General features: G+C 36.0%; 1 protein-coding gene across 1 annotated transcript in view; it reads left to right on the top strand.

Annotated features, from left to right (window-relative positions):
- The first annotated feature begins 434 nt into the window (after positions 1-434).
- The window catches only part of dachc (dachshund c), a 67,495-nt gene continuing 49,510 nt past the window's right edge, over positions 435-18,419 (top strand). The window contains exon 1 of the mRNA XM_051899617.1: positions 435-1,590. Coding sequence (XP_051755577.1) covers positions 1,052-1,590 — 539 coding nt within the window. The 5' untranslated portion in view covers positions 435-1,051. The remainder of the gene's footprint in view (positions 1,591-18,419) is intronic.

Genomic DNA, 18,419 nt, shown 5'->3' with positions numbered 1-18,419 from the left:
TGTAACAAAAAAATTGTGAAATTATTCTTGAAGTAGTATTTGAATTTTTCTCCACTCTTTCACTTTTAAAAAGAGTGTTGCAACTGCTCAATAAGTTGTTTTATTCTCTCTCAGTGCTGACCAGTCATATGCTGATACTTGTAATGTCCATATGGGGATGATGTATAATTGCTTAAATCATTTCTTATTCAAATTTTCACCGTACTTTTTAAGGCATATCAATTTTGTTAATACCATGTAATTAAAATATGTCAGTGCACTACAACGCTCGGGCTGTATTAATGACCGTGAAAATTGTTTTAATTAAATAGCCAATTATAGTAAAGCCCCAACCATGAGAATTGACATTTAAATGAGCTTTATTTAAATTGCTTTCAATATTGTTTCATCAGAATTTCTCACGCGGCGAATTAATCACTTGCCCGTGTGCATGTACAAAGCGCCATTAACTATTGGAGTGCTGTTATTATTCATTTCATCTCGAGCATGAATTAAAGCAATACGTCTGTCCTTTCATAAACTTTGTGATAAACTACGACAACTAAACAGCCTTTCACGCACTTGTTACATAATATAACAAACTAGCATAACTGTCAATGACTGCAAAAATAAACGTTCAGTATGTAGTCTGTTGTTTTGTTTGTTTATCTTTAGTGTGAATATAAAGGAAGCCTTGTAAACCACGCTCAACAATAGCAAGAGTTCTTTTGAAGTTCATTGTTTCGGATGTACCTGTTCTGAAAGAAAGGAACACACGTGCGCGCTGTGTCTCTTCCAAACTCTCTTTGTTTCTTGGCTCCTCCTCCTGACCACAATGTGACAGATTCAACTCGTCCGAGCACCACTAGCGCAGCTCTTCACTTTTTCCCACTGTCACTATCACGCTTTGATCGATGTTGTGACGCACAGACAATATCTCGTTTTTTTCCCCGTGCCAGGCTGATTTTACTTTCCAATCAAAACGGAATTGTTTTTGTTGTTGTTTTATTAACTCTCCTGTGAGATATTACTTTTGTTCGAATACTTTAAAGACATTTATTTAGTGTTGAACATGGCCACACCGGCTGCGCTGCTGCCCGCGACACCGATGGCCCACGCGCCTCCAATGTCGATCGCCGCAGCTGTCAACTCCTCGACCCCGGCGACCCTCTCGCCCTCACCGTCCGTCACCCCAGCCGGACCGAGCATCTTCAGATCGGAACTTCTCTCCTCCGCGAGCCCGGGTATCCCCATTGGTAGCCTCCCGCACAAACCCGTGTATTCCACTCCTTCTCCAGTGGAAAACACCCCTCAAAACAACGAGTGTAAAATGGTCGAGGTCCGAGGCGCAAAGCTCGCGTCTTTCACTGTCAACGGCAACGAGCTCATCTGCCTCCCGCAGGCGTTTGACCTCTTTCTCAAGCACCTGGTCGGTGGACTGCACACTGTGTACACGAAACTCAAACGTCTGGAGATAACGCCTGTGGTGTGCAACGTGGAGCAGGTTCGCATCCTCCGTGGACTGGGCGCGATTCAGCCTGGAGTCAATCGCTGCAAACTTATATCGAGAAAAGACTTCGAGGTCCTGTATAACGACTGCACCAATGCAAGGTAAACTTAGCTTTCTCAAAGCTTCGCGAGACACTTTTCTATCCTGCACTCTTAAAAATAAAAGTTCCAAAAAGGGATTTTCGCAGCAGTACCAGTACAGCTCTTAACCATTTTAATAAGTTAAATAATCCCTTTACCGCTATGAAGAACATGTTGTGCTTTTGAAAGTTTCCATGGAATCAATGTTCTCCATGGAACCATGCCAATAAAGAACCGTTGTTTTTAAGAGTGTGTAAGAAAGGACACAAAACCACGACTTTGAAAAGTTCTAAAAGTTGCACCAAACTAAAAAAGAATTAAATCGCACCTTGTACTATGCGCCTTTATTGAGCTCATATCAGTACAGTATCTTGCGCAGACGTTATTTTCACATCTCTTCTTTGCTGAGCACAGCATATTTATCTGCTTATGATCCAGTTTGAACCGTTTGGCCTTTGATAATCGTGCACATATCAGGTTACTACTGAAATGCATCACAATGAACATACAGCACACCACACACACCTATCCAGACCTGGGACACCTTTGGGCAGGATAGGTGTCTTTCACCATCAATCAGGCAGTCAGAATAGGCTTGAATGTAACGCTTTGTCTCTTTCTAAAACGTATCATGTGTAAACAAACACTTTAGGAGGCTGATATGGAAAAGAGAGAGGGAGAGAGATCGTATCAGTGTATGATATGAATATTTAATGGGACTAGTCTGGTTTTGTTACAAGTTAAACTGAATAACTCACAGGTTAATCGTCAGTTGCCCCGTTTGTGGGTGTCGGGTTCACTAATCGGGCTATTTTAAACACTACATCTCTTGTGTATTATCATTTTCTGAGTTTGAAATGTAAAAACCTGAATTTTGCAGTGACACAACGTAGTTTGAATTTATTAGCCAGTATGTCATTATCAGGTCAGACGACTGTCATAAAAAGCTGTTATATATTCTTTGCAACCGACACTGTTGCCATCAAAGTTCGCGTGCTTTGAAAACAACGGCTCTTCAGTAGTATTAATAAAGCAAATTACATTCTCTGACCTTTAGAATGATGGCAAACATACCTGCGTTTGCGCGCGAGTGCGCTCGAGAGCCATGTGAGCCTTGTTTGAAAGAACTATGGGTTTGCTTATCTAAACCTCGCTGTCTACGAGCAAATTTATGACACCAGCTCATCTGCTTGCTTATTAAAGAGCGCATTTAGGCAGCCATTGGCACTGGCGAGGAGATGTTAAGCGCTTGTGACACAAGTTACTGGAACGAGATTAGAATCTCTGATTCCTGCCCGAGCGCTCGCTCTCCGGCGGTGTCTAATATAGAAATTGATTCTCCGCAGAAATTAATTAATTTTTCATATTGCCTAGAGCGGCAGTTTTAAAAGGGCGCTCTCTAACAGTTCCCCCGCCCATTTGGTCTCCACTTTGAATTATATTCTAATCGTATTAATACTTTTTGCCTCAGGATTAATCTACAAATTTACGAATGTGTTTTAAAATTTGTATCACGACTCATTTATGCACAAATTAGACCAATGTCCTGCCCTTTGATTTGCTCATTTAGACTCATACGACATGAGAAGGTGTTTAGGAATTTAAACTGCGACCACACTCATGTCAGAAAGCTCAAAACCGACCATTTTAAGAGTTTCTGTCTTTGTATAATGACTATTTAATCGATGTCTGGCCCTCCTAATGTTTTAATTTTGGCAGAGCTTAATGGAGATCAGATAGCAAGGGGCATGAGCTAAACTTTTGGACCTCTGTCTCTTGAATTCTCTAAACACCTAACTGAGTTGGAAGTTTGAATTGAGAGATAGGCCAACATGCTCTAATGCCAATTTGTAACTATTTTACATTTTTGTGAATTAGTGGCTAATTCGTATGAATTCATTTCATTTGTAGCCTACGCTTTCGTACAATCTGTTTACTTCCCACTGATGGTTAAGTTTAGGGGTGGACATTATGCTTACGTTTTTCTAAAACTCATATGTTTAAATCGTTCAAATTCATATGAAATTTCCTCACAAAACAGTTACGTATTCTTATAAGATCGATTGTTGCATATAGGTTGCAAAGGGTGGTTCTTTGTTTCAGAAATGAATCATGCTGAGTCAAAATTAGGCACTTTGACTCATCATGACCGGATAAAGGGATTCTGCTCAACTGGCATGTTGGCATTTCCTTTAAATAGGTTGTTAATGCGACATGAGTTAACGAAAGGAGAAACTAAACAACAAAACCATATCTCCACCCTATGTTGACTCAAATAACTTTCTATGTCCTTTTTGGAGCTATGCTGCTGTTAATTTATCAAATCTGACTTCTTCCTCAGTGCTTCTCTGTGTTGAAAAGGTATGTCTTCTCTGACCGTCATCTAATCCATGAGCTTTTTCTGGCAGACAGAAAAAATGCCCTGTAGGTGCTGACTTGGTCTGTCTGCTTTAGAGAGCCATTCATCACTCCAAGCATTTCCTTTTATGACTAAATTCTACCTGTAATTGTTTGGAAGCAAAAAAATGCATCTTGGATCAGCATAAAAACTAATAGTTGATTTACTGCAGCACTTCACAGTGCTCAACAGACTGAGCAATCAGATTCTGTTGCACACAAACACAATGTTTTCCATTATTTAAAGGCTGATTCACTAACATGGAAGTTCTGAATGTCCATAAAAGGCGTTTGGCTTGCCTTGTTTTTGTTTTTGCTCGTAATAGTAAAAAAATGCTTGTCTTCTTTTACAGTTAGCCTGCACTTAGTCTGCCTTTATTTACTGAATTATTTATTTTCGTAGAATCACAGTCACTTCCAGAAAGTCTTAAATGGACGTGACGTATCACGACTCATTGGCTTTGTATTGTAACCTTTCTCTCAGAAACTCTGTGAAGTGGAGTTTATGCAGGCCTGGGTGTGCATTAGTGTGTGCATTTATAGAAGACCAAGCAAAAAGTGAGATGACAGACATAGCTTAGCCCAAACCTTTTGCGAATACTCTGCAAAAATGGGTATTTGTGTCTTTGAAGATTTTCTTGTCACAGTGTTCAAGTCGTGTGAATGCTCAGTGTGAGAGGAGTGTGTCAGTGTGTGTTCTCTTTCTCTGATCTTCAAATGGGAGACATTTTAAAGGCCACGGATTACAGTCAAAACAAATACTCATACCAGCGGCACAGGCACCCTAGACAGCAAATTATCCGCAGACAATTAATTGATGTCAGTGTGATTGCTTTCATTTAAAAATTCCTGTTATCTTGCACTCACCCGCTGTTTTTTCCTCTTTCTTATGTACATGCACACACACACACACACTAAACTCAAACAGACGTCTCTGCACGTCTCTCTCTTCCCTTGACCTTCAGGTCCTATCCAGCAGTAACACAAGCCTCTATCAGTCAGCAAGGTTTGATTCGGCCCTTCCACAGTGTATTAGTGAGGAGCGAGGGATTAGTGGAAGGAAAAAAGACGAGTGTGTGAATGTGTGACACAGAAACAGATCTGTAATCCATCCACACAGTTTTTCTGCACTTGTATTATCACGAAAGGTTTCGATTGCTGCACTTTCAAGCCTGCAGTATATTTTTAATCCTCTAATATCAATCATTACATACGGCTGTGGAGTTTATGGTCTGCTGTTGTACATGTGTGGTTGAAATTGATATCCTTTGTGTGTGTGTGTGTTCAGATCTCTCAAAGCTTTAGTGACTCTATTGGAAACCGCCGATGCAGCTGCTCAGACAGCTGATAGCTTTGTTGTGGCATGCTGCGTATCATAAAAGAAATGTGTTAGCGAACAAGGGCTTAAAATACTGTTGATGTCTTTATGGTGCTATTGTGTTTGCATGTCCATCTGCTGTTGTGTAAGTGTAAGACTGTGTGTATTTCACGATGAGTTGGATTGATGAGAGGTAGGAAAATATCACCTTACATGCACACTGTGTGGGTTTCTTTGTGTGTGTGTGGTGTTTGTTTAGATGCAGTCAAACAGAACGTAGGTAGTAGAATGTTCAGTGAGATGCGCAATTTGTCACAAAGTGAATAAATGCCTTCTTGTAAATCACTTAGATAACATTTGCCATGAATATAATTGCAAATGTAAAAAATATCTAAGAGAGATATATAAACATGTCATAAAGATAAAGAACAAATTTTTACAAATTTAGTTTAAAACACATGCAAACTTTCTAGAAATGTACATGGACAAACTTTAGTTAATATACATCTTTAAGAAAACTTAAAATTGAATAAAAAATTTCATGTGATTGTCAATTAAAAGTACAATTATCTGATGTTTTCATATACTTTTTGACCTTTACATATAGTCATAAGGGTCTGCAAGAGTGCTGATGATATTTCATGATTTATTTATTTTTTTTTATGTTTATTTTGCGTGTTGGTTAGACAACATGACATTTGTTGGTCATTTCACATGACTTTGATTTGGCCAATAAAGCGTTTTTCATAGATCAATAAGAAGCGAAGCAGTTTATTTAAAAAAATATTAATAATAAATTAATTAATAAATTAATTAATTTGATTAAAATGATTGATTAAAAATAAAAATGATATAAAAATGTCATGTATAATAGAAATGATATAAAAATGATTGATTAATATTAATCAATACAATAACATGCCCATCTAATTCAAAAGTTTTCTTTTCAAGAATTTTACTATTTAAATAAGTTTTTTCCTTAATTATGATGACATTTTTTTTACTTTATGCCCCCCAAAATTTATTTAAATGTATTGAAAATATGCTCATCATAGAAGATTTGTAAGGTGTGAAGAGGTGTAAGCCACTGTATGTATGAATTAGAATGATGTTTTTTTGAATAAATGAATCTAGATACTTTTAAATTATGTTATTTCATCCACAGACAATTATAAACTATCTCACATGTGATATACAGTCAAACCAAAAATTATTCAGACATTTTTGATATATTTTTACTAGTGAGTGCAGGACACTATAGTTCATTTATGTAAGTGAGGAAAGCAAAATAAAGTAAACTGTGACATATTATACCCAAAAATTCTTCATACAGTGGACTACTAGTAAAATTGATTAAAATTTGGAACCAAAAATTATTCAGACACTTTGACCTCACCATGTTTTGCTTAAGTGTTATCTGACATAATTAAGATGATTTTTTTTCTGACACAGTTTAACTCTGAGATCTTGTCATATATAGTGAATAAACTATTAATGAATGAAATGTTCAAGGTGTGTTCAATAAATTTTGGTTTGACAGTATATATATCTGAGATCTAAAGAGGAGATGATTTAATGTCTGCACAGGGCTAGTGTAGGTATCTCATTCATGGTGAACCAAGGTTTAAAGTTGATCTTGAAGTGGTTGTGGTCTGGTATTGGATAGATGAGTTACTTTCATATCAGCATTAAAGCACCTCTTTATTGGGCATAAAGTTCATCATGGGGTTTCAGCACTTTGTTCATTATTGTTCTTTCTCTGTTTGATCTGTGGGAAACTCCAGCTGCTTTTTAACACGCACGTGCGCGCACACACACACACACACACACACACACACACACACACACACACACAGAAATGTATAGTGTTGACACTTGCTCTCTTCATAGGTGCACACCCACTCTTATTGGTCTTCAGAACATAACGGTGCTTAGTTCTTGTTTTTTCTTTTTGCTTTTTGCTGAGCAGGTAAAACACACTGTAAAACAAACGATGGATTACTCTGATAACAGCTGCTCTCACAATGTTGCGCACAAGTTAAATATGATGTCTATGGACTCAAGGGGCCTTATTCATAAAACACGAGCAGAACGGATCTCTGTGTAAATCGTACGTAAAGCCGTTTGTACACAAATTGTACCAAGGGCTTTATCCTTAATTGACAAAATTCTCATTCGGGTGCTCAAAAAGACATTTTTTGGATCCATTAGCTGTTTGCATATGATGTGTTTTGGCGTCTGATGGTTCTCTTGTGTATTCAATGTAATGGTGGTGTAAGCAATGCTCTGAAAGTTCCCCTGGTGTTTACAGAATGTTACAGAGCTAATGAAACACAGGAGGACATTAGAGATAGAGTAAACATGTCTTTTCAAATTGAGTGTGTGTTTGTGTACGCGGGTGCCGGTGTGTGTGTGGAGGGCCGAGGAAAGAATGTGTGTGTGTGTGCGCCTGCACTGATGGCCTCTGTGGGAAGGCGAGCCAGCATGGAAGAGAGGAGGACGTCAGGGGGAGATTTTAATTAAAGTATGAAATGAGAGGTCACGCGCTCTGACCCCCCCTCCACTCACTACACACACAAGGACATGCTATCTCTTCCTTACTTTCTCCGTTTTCTTTCTCTCTCATACACAAGCTAGTGGTCTCCTCCTCTCTCTCTCTCTCTCTCTCAGCTTGATGAGTTTTCCATGAAAGGGTTTTTCATTAATTCCACCTCAGGGAGTCTCTCTGTTCCGGCTCCCTCTGAAGCACATGGAAATCTAAAGTGTGTGTGTGTGTTTTTTCTGTTTGTACGTGGCCACCATGATGTTTTGACTCGGTCTGATTATTAACACACTGTTCTGGCTGTTTGATCATGAAGTCTCTCACACAGACACACATGGTCGATGATCTTGTTGATGAGAGAGGATGATGGACAGAACAGAAATGGTTCGTTAGTTTCCTGTGATTGCTTCATAATGGGACATTTTAAACATTGAATTACAAGAGTTTTACGATAATTTAATTCTGAAAAACACCTGCACACAGTATAACGGGAAGTGAAAGAAATACTATGAGCTTCAGTGTATTAGAACGCTGCGTTTTTTTCTTCATATTAATGAACATGGTCTCATTGGAATAACTTGCCACCTACAGTTCTACAAAACTCCAAAAATGTACCTATACATACAATTCGCTGCAGTTTCTAGTTGAAATGAACACTGGAGGCAGTAAAATGTCACTTATATTTCTTTTTTAACACAAATTGTGATTACATGGGCAGATTATTGATTAATAAAGACTTATTTTCATGCAATTCCTTGCACATATTATGACCTCAAAACACTTTTACCATAATGCATGATTTGTCAAAGAATACATTTTGACATGGTTATCACGTAACCAACTCCATATGTATTTTCCATTTTCTGACTTAGTAAACTTGCTTGGGAGCTTACCTGATACAGTATTGCACTTGCAATGCGGAGCACTCTGGTACAAATAATGTGAAACACGACTCATGATAAAAGAGCTCAAAGACTTGTAGAAGCAAGCGAGCTAAAATAATGTAGTTTCTTCAGCAAATGCGTTTTTATCTCACACTATTGGTAGGGTTTAGTGTAGGTAAGAAGTCGCATTAACCGAAAATTTTCCGTCATTGACTGAATTTTTTTAGTAGTTCAGCCTCCAGAACAAAATTAAAACTGCCACGAGAAGTCGTCTATCCGTGGCAAAGACGCAAAATCTATTAACAGTTGCCTCTGCATCATGTGTTTGATTTCCTACAAATCACATTTTATTTGTATAAAATTGAAACTTTGTAAAATATATGTGACCCATGCTGGCAAAATGAGTCAGAATGCGCACGGGCTAATTTTGAGCTACAGGCAAAACAAGTGCAAAATGTCAGTTTTGGTCGAATTTGAGGTTTTCACAAAAATGAGTTCATTAAGCCCTTGTCTAGCGATCATAATGCAATAGCAATTAAACATCTAAAAGTATCTCTATTTGTACGTTTTCTGAAAGGAGAACCTTCTTTTGAAAAAATGCCGTTTTTCTCTGCTCGCTTCTCGACTACTGGCGCTTCCTCTCAGCACAAGTCTGGTATCGTTTTAAAGCACAGCAGTCCAACTTTGTGAATATTGATAGCGAATTCTCAATGGCATGAGTCTGAACCAATAAAATGTGATTTTCAAACTCATCTTACTCTTGCTGAATGACAGATCCGAAGCTCGCACAAAGATGCCTCAGACAGTGCGCGATCCCGATACACATATACACAGAATTACAGTATTTCAAAAAAATTGTCTTAATGATTATTCACACAGACATTATCTGTTATGTCTTAAGTGAACATTTGTTTAACTGTTGGGGAAAAACATCTGATGTGTAACATTATATTAGATAGACTACGTGTGATACAGTAGGTCTTAATAAATAGGCTGTCTGTTTCATTAATGTTAATCAAACAATTGTGGAATCAAGGAAATATTATTTATTTTTCCTATAGATAGGGGTTTTGACTTGGTGTATGTGTGTCTAAATTGACTTGGTGTATGTGTGTCTCTAAATTTGATGTTATTACCGGGTATTTTAAGGTATGGTTGCTAGGTGAATTTGTTTTGGAACCTTCAAAAAACTTTTACTCAATTTACTCAAAATTGACTTTGCTGACTTCTCAATCATACTGAATCATGCATCATATTGAAGGTTTTTTAATAGAGAATTTGAGAATAACAATAACTCATTTTTTGAAAATTTGCTCATTGCGACTCATTTTGCCAGCACGGGTCACATATATGTTTTCTCACAAGATCAGGTTGGGTCGAAATTGTTCTATGAACGAACATGGAGTGGGGCTTCTGTCATCATTTCAGCAAGTGAGTGTGGAGCAGAAAAAAGGAAAAGCCATAATGGTTACATGATTAATAAGTTGTTCCGCAACAAACAGCCAATTGTAAACTGGTTACAATACCTCATTAAAAATGAATGTGCTTTGTACAGTCTCAGAAACTTCAGTTTCTGCATGTGAGGGTTAAAAGATACAAAAAAATGTTGTAGAGTGACGGCAAACAAGTTAACTGAAGTAATGAAGAAACAATATTCTATTATATTTCAGAAGTTTTGATAAAATCAGAGCAGAATTACGTAGTGACCTTTACACAGCTGGACAAGCAAGCACTGAAACAAGCTACATGCTGTATTTCTTCATCAATGTTATTAATCTTTTAGATATGCAAATGGGAACATTAACTCTGGGATTTCAAATGTGCCATGAAATCTCATGGTTACTGCCAGGATTAAAAACTAACCCAAGTTAAAGTATTAACAGTTGTTAACAATTAGTATGAAAATACAATGTATGTTGTATAAATTCATCCTCTGGAAACACTAGACAAACATTTATACTCCATATGAGACTCTCATGTGGATTTAGAAGCAACAGGAGTGACATTAGAGACTATCATAATTCAGTCAGAAGATCTCACCTTTGCGAACTGTTTAAAAATACAACATAAAATGAAATATGCTATGACTTAAACCCATAAGCCACCAGGTTCATCTTTGGAACACAAATTAACACATTTTTAATATTCTCTAATTGTTTTTGTCCATCTATTCAAAGTCTATGCAACCAAAACTTTTGCACATTAAAAGTACAAAAAGACATTGTGAAGATGATATATGATTTGAACGGTTTAATCCACGTCTTCTGAAGAGACACTGATAATTTACATGATAAACAGATTTAATTTAAAGGATTAGTTCAATTCAGAATTAAAAATTCCTGATAATTTCCTCCCATGTCATCCAAGATGTTCATGTCTTTCTTTCTTCAGTTAAAAAGAAATTAAGGTTTTTGAGGAAAACATTCCAGGATTTTTCTCCACATAGTGGACTTCAGTGGGGTACAACAGGTTGAAGGTCCAAATTGCAGTTTCAGTGCAGCTTCAAAGGGCTTTACACAATCCCAGACGAGGAATAAGGGTCTTGTCTAGCAAAACGATCTGTCATTTTCTAAAAAAAAAAAAAAAAAAATTAATATACTTTTTAACCACAACTGCTCATCTTGCACTGCTCTGCAATCCGCCACGCATTACGTAATCACGTTACATGCGTGATGTAGGCGGAAGTACTGCGGTAGGGCGAAAAACTCCCATCTAATTTTCTCCTCCAACTTCAAAAACGTCTGACATTGTTGTTTTACCTTTTTTTTTTTTGTAAAGGGTGTTTGGCTTAGTTTTTGCACATTCGTTTTGTAGACACTGGATCTGTACTTTCACCTACGTCACGCTTGACTTTCCAACGTGATTACGTCATGCGTGGTGGATCGCAGAGCAGTGAATGCAGAAAATGGCCGATCGTTTCGCTAGATAAGACCCTTATTCCTCGTCTGGGATTGTGTAGGGCGCTTTGAAGCTACACTGAAACTGCGATTTTGTACCCAACACTACATGGAGAAAAATCCTGGAATGTTTTCCTCAAAAACCTTAATTTCTCTTTGACTGAAGAAAGAAAGACATGAACATCTTGGATGTCATGGGGTGAGTAAATTATCAGGAAATTTTAATTCAGAAGTGAACTGATCCTTTAAGCTTTCATTCATATAGGCTACTTGATGCGGGAACAAACCTCTTTGGATTATATATTATATATGATTGTAAATGATTCATGTGGGTTACAATGAATGGACAAAAATTATTAGACAATAATAAAAAAATATCTTCATTTGTGTTGTGAGCATGGGTTTGGAAAAACATGAGGGTAAATGATGAGTAAATGATGACAAAATCTTAATTTTGGGGGGAAATATCCCTTTAAGCACAGAACAGCAGCCAAAAAAAGCTCTTTAGACATGTCAACAGCTGTGGCTGATTTGTAGTTAAAAGTTATAGCTGCTTTCCTCTTTCCTATTAACCCTAACCCTAACCTAATAAATCATAAAATATTTGAAAAAGCATTATATGACATGTCCATGGTTAAATCTCAATGTTATCAGAGAAATTGTCATTCTTTTCCATACAGCTACTCTTGGAAGTGTCATTGAGAGAGTCTGGAAAGTGTTACAAAGCTTCACGATTAGGCAGTTTCACCCCTCTGGCTTTGACACTAATGAGATTCTTCAGTCAAAAATGTCAAAAAGTAATTGAGATATCCAAACTCCAGACTATGAACTAGAACTAGAATTTAGTTCAACTAGATTTGTCAATCACTGCTACGTTTAGAACCAATCAAAAATCAACAACCAACACATTCTTAGTCTGTGCTGGTGTTTGTTTGTGATGTATCTAGGAAACGTGGCATGTAGAATGCAGCTGTTTGTGAAGTGCCTTGGTGGGTAGGAGACTAAATAGTTGTATGCTCATTAAACTACAGTGGGTTAGGGGGCCAGGAGAGTGTGGGGTCGACCAGAGACTCGAGTCAAGAGAGGGAAAAAAGAGGGAAAATGCATGGCTTAAAGGAATATTCCAGGTTCAGTACAAGTTAAACTCAATCGTCAGCATTAATACAAAAAATAATTTTGACTTATCCCTCCTTTTCTTTATAAAAACGAAAGCAAAAAGCTAGACCACAGTGAGAAAGTTAATGGGGCCAATCTGTAAATGGTAAAATACTTGCTGTTTCAAAAGTATAGCCACAAGATGTAAACTTTGCAGGGTTATTATACACTGTAAAAAAATATTTTTGTGATTTGTTATCACAACATTTTTTTCTTTTGTCAAACCAACTTAAATAATTAATGTGGTACAAATAACATAGTATTTTAAGTTTCTGTTGATTAAACCACTTGCCCTTATTGTATTAACTCAAATTTTTAATTTCAATTAACTCAAAATTTTAAGGCAACCACGTAACTTACTTTTTCAAGTTAAACCAACAATTCTTTTTTTTTTTTTTTTTTTTACAGTGTAGTTAATAACTATAGACATATAGAAAAAAACTAAAACTAATAAAAATGGCAAAAACACAACTAAATTAATAAAAAATAATCAATAAAATGAAAATGAAAAGGGAAAATATAAAAATAAAAACTAATTTAAAATATTTGTATCTCAATGATACTAAAATAACATTGCACATTCATGGTCGTGATGATGAAATGCCTGAAACCCTAAAAAGATTGTTGAGAAAAAAAGTACAGCTCAAATAATAAACAGGTTTTAACATCAAAAAAAATATTCTAAGGGCTTTTATAAAATTATAAGCTTCAAATTTATTCACATTTTCTTTTAAATTCGTGTTCCCATGTACTTTCTCTGAAGTGCCTTGATTTTTGCTTTTTTGTTATTTAAAGAGTTGAAATTATTTTTGCGGTCATCAACATTATGCCACAAAATGCTGTCAAATGAGCTTAGCTTGTATTGAACCCAGAATATTCTGTGCTGGTGAAGGGGAGTATCCATTTGTGGGAAAACTCAGTTAAAAAAGCTATGTGTAAACAAAGTGCATGGGAATGCTGGGTCGTTGTAAAGTTTGCTTACATTTTCCATTCTCTTTTGGCTCTCTTTTTCTATCCTCTTAAAGGTAATGCTACTTTAAGTAGAACAGGATCATGTAGCAGTAACACATAAAGGTTTTGCCTAAAGCTTCCTTTATGCCTGTGACCTGATTAGTGCATAGAGGACAGAGGAAGGAAATTTTGCATCTTCCCAAAATACAGAGAACAGACGGAAATAGAGATGGAGAGATCACAGTGGATACTAAGGAATGAGGAAAAGATTAACCTGTTTAATGGTTGTGTTGATTTCACCTCATGTTTTTACATAACTCTTCTCAACTGAGGGTCAAAAGAAAGTGGCAGTACTTTCAAACAGTCCCCGTGAGAAGGTAAAGTTAACACACACACACCCGGCCCATATCTGCCAAAAGCTACTGAGAGAGAGAAAAGCGAGTGATTTATATGCCAGTGTGTGAAAATTACTATTTTTGTTGTGGACTTTTATTGTATGAAGGACAAAAGGATGAGAGGAGAGGCAGTGGGATGTTAAATGACCTACATATGCACAAGACACGGCTTAAATTATGTCCTATATAGAGGTGAGTACATAGCTGAGATATTGTCCCTATAAATGGCAGATGTTATTGGCTTTGATTAGTCTTGTTCCAGACCACAATGTTGTTCTGCAATGGAAACACACTCCATTCAGAACTCCAATAAGCTTCAATCTACACTCCTCACAAAAAACAAAACAACAACAACAACAAAAAAAACCAGTAAAAATAGGGCACAATGTACTGTGTTAAATTGATGGAATTTTCTGTATTTATTTTTTACAGGTGTTTTACCTGTATTTTGAATTTTGAACTTCATTGTGTTGTGTTTTAGGGTTAACGAAAATGTCTGTAAAATTACTGTATAATGTCCTGGTAACTTTTTGCCAGTACATTATCCGTTTTTTTTTTTTTTTTTTTTTTACAGATTTTTTTTACAGTGTAATGCAATGGTTCTTGGTATGCTAGTTTTACCTAAAATATGAAGAAATACATTAAGGGCCAGATTTACTAAACGGGGCAAATTAGCGCGAGAGCGCAAAAATTCCAGAGCAACGCTTCAGTTAACGATCATAAAGTGCGAGATAAGATGTAAGTAGTTAAACTAAACATTTAATATTTCACAGCTGTTTTACGATAGAAATGTTAAACGACCAACAGAAATATGGATGCAAAGTAATAAACTTTTGTGTAATTTAACTATTTTGAATTGAAAATATATAATTTATCTGATTCATGTAATGTAATTTGTAACTGTCAATGTGACGAGACAAGAATGTCCCAGAACCAACTTAGCAAGCTCAATTTTTAGACCTCGGTAATTATAGAACCTTGCGTATGGCCCTGATTGCAGGTTGTCCCGCCCTCGCGCCAGTGAACACGTCATCAGACAGCAGAAGAGATTTCATTGCAAGCGGGAGGGGAAGTTATTTTGCTTAAAGATTATGAACAGTGTTGCCAAATTCGCGGTTTTCCCACGGAATTGGGCTACTTTAACACGGTTGTTTTTCATGTCGGCAGGTTGAAGCAACCCCAAATAACATGATAATTAGCCCTTGGAATGTGAATTTTACCAGGGGAATCCTGGCAAAAACGCGGATTTTACCCCTTTTACCGAGAGACCCCCCTGAAACGCAATTGGGCTAGTTTTGGGCGGGTTTTGTTGTGAAAATCTGGCAACCCTGATTATGAGGGCACATTATTTAAAAAAAAAAATTATGATGTGCACAGATAAATCATTTATAATAAACACTGCAATATTCCATAACAAAAGAATAGTCAACTTTGATTTCATGGTGACTTTTTAGACAACAAATACTAATTGTCTGTGTAATTCTAGAGAGAGACAGGACGAGGTGTGTTGTTACTTCACTAAGATTCAAACGAATATTTACTGGCCTCTCTGATTTTTTTTTGGGAATATGCCTTTTTATCTCTGCTTGGTAAATCCTAAAGTTCTTAAAGCATTAACATGAAGGAAATACTGGCTTATATAGGTCTTAAAATTCCTCTAGTAATCCCGAGTAGCAGCTTTATAACCCTTCCTCTGATGATAGGATGTCACCTGTCAGGTCCCTATTGGATTCTTCTGTAATGAGAGACAATAATAACAGCAAATTAAAGAGGAGCAAGAACCTGAACAGGCGAAATAGACTTTTACAATTAACCTTTTAACATCTGCCTGATATGAGATTGAACTGTTCCCTGGTTACAATATGATCAAATTGACCTGTGAACTTACTTAACTGAACTGAACGTTTGTCAAATAGAGAACAAGTAGTTTAATTTATTCAGTTTTTTCATAAGATGAACACTTTATTGTTTTGTTAATAATAAGAAATAAATGCATTCTCTCACTTTCTAGCCTCAGTTTTGTTAATTGCCACAAAAAAAAAAAAAAAAAAAAAAAAAAAAAAAAGCATTAGAGGCACAAGTACAGTACTATGTTTTTGGTTTGATAACTATTACTGTATCTGGGATAAAATTAACCCTGCATGAAAAATAGCTTATTTTAAACACATCAAATGTCTGTATCAAGGTCTTGATTGTATCCAACAATCAAAATAAGGCATAATCTGTTTAATTGGTATTCAGTTAATTGTTGCAAGAAATTGTTTTCAGTTATCAAATTAAAAATGGCTAATTTTACCAAAAACAAAATATTTATTTAACTGTGTTCCATAGTAAGCATGCAACCATGTGATCACATGATTTTCCCCTGTATTACAAAACAATTTAGTGTTTCTTAAACTTGTGACATACTAACTTCATTTACATACTTTCTACAACAACTAAATAATCAGTTGGAAACAGTTGTGTACTATTTTTTTTTTTTTCAGGATTCTTTGATGAATAGAAAGTTCAAAAGAACAGCATTTATATGAAATAGAAAGCATTTGTAACATAATAAATGTCTTTACTGTCACTTTTGATCAATTCAATGCGTCCTTGCTGAATAAAAGTGTTAATTTCTTTCCAAAAAAATTTATTTTGAACGGTGTATAATGTTACAAAAATGTTCTATTTCAGATAAGTGCTGTCCTTTTGAGCTTTCTATTCATCAAAAAAAAAAAAAAAAAAAAAAAAAAAAAAATTACACAACTGTTTTTAACATGGATAATAATAATAAATGTTTCTTGAGCAGCAAATCAGCATATTAGAATGATTTCTGAAGGATCATGTGACACTGAAGACTGGAGTAATGATGCTGAAACATCAGCTTTGCCATCACAAGAATAAATTACATTTTAAAATATATTCAAATAGAAAGTTGTTATTTTAAATTGTAATAATAATTCACAATATTACTGTTTTTACTGTATTTTAGATCAAATAAACACACATATGTTTCGCATAAGAGACTTCTTTTAAAAACATTAAAAAATCTTACCGATCCCAAACTTTTTAACTTTTGTTTCAGGCCCTATTTTGTACATTATTTGTGGAGAGTGCCACAGTATTCATTGGGAAGTCTCTCAAAACTAGCTGAACTTCAGCTTAGCCTGACATGTTTTTAAACAGCCTTATGAAATGTGTTACACAAAATCAAGACACAGTGGTGTAATGGTTCACTTCATATGGTACATATTTACTAACATACAAGACAAGTCAACAACTTCTAAATGAGTCCATTACACTCATCCTTTGCTCACCATTAATTTCCGCCCCATGTGTGTCTGGCTACACAATCCTAACAATTCCATTCATTACATTTATTAGGTTTTCAGACTATAAATTTTTCACAGACTTTCTCATCAACACATTTGAGTGTGTTTACATGATCCTCTGATTAGTGTTTAATATAAACTGATAGACTCTCAAGCTCTGGAGCTTTGTAAATTCAATATAATTTCATCAATCATTTTTTATTTTAATTGTGAGTATAATCTGTTATGAGTATGATATGATTTTTGTTTATAATGTAAACAAGCTTGAAAAGGCAAGCTGGCTTGCTGAAGTACGTCAAAGACAATATTACTCTATAACACACACAATCTTAACTGACTCACTGACTGATCTTCTTGAAGTTTGTTGGTGTGGTTGTTTGTGTGTGGATGTATATGTCTGTTTGAGGAAGCAGTCTGTTTGTAAAATGTTTACAGTACTGTTTTTTTCCATTGCTGTTATTTCCTGTGCATGTGGATATTTGTGTGTGCGCACGTATGCTTTGGGAACAAGAATGTTGAAGTGTGTGTGTGTGTATGGGACAGATGTTAAGTCTCTGTCTGTCTTTTTCTCTCCCCTTCTTTCTTCGTCCCCCTGCAGGGGCCACAACACTTATTTACATTTCATTCATCACAGAGAGCCGCAGATTGAAACACAAACAGTGGACTATTTGGGTTCAGTCTTTCACTGCGATAAGAGCTCCGATTACGCCCCATCATGAAGGAACTTCCTGTTTGAGCCCAGAATAAAGGATGTTTGCTCTTATCCTTTCAGCTGGGCTTTTTTCATCAAAGAGCAGTTCTGTCTAAATGTTTTTCCATTTATTTCAAGTTGTCTTTAATTCATATTAGCTTAAATCTCACGTGTAATTCGTCAAGTTATATTTATATACAATACAGATTGTTTCAAAGAAGCTTCACAGTAATAAACAGGAAAATAGCAGTGTTAAAGGGTTAGTTCACCCAAAAATGAAATTTCTGTCATTAATTACTCACCCTC

This window comes from Ctenopharyngodon idella, chromosome 1 (genome assembly GCF_019924925.1).
Source record: "Ctenopharyngodon idella isolate HZGC_01 chromosome 1, HZGC01, whole genome shotgun sequence".
Classification (NCBI taxonomy): Eukaryota; Metazoa; Chordata; class Actinopteri; order Cypriniformes; family Xenocyprididae; genus Ctenopharyngodon; species Ctenopharyngodon idella.
Note: the sequence above shows the minus strand (reverse complement) of the source record. Positions and strands in the feature narration are given on the sequence as shown.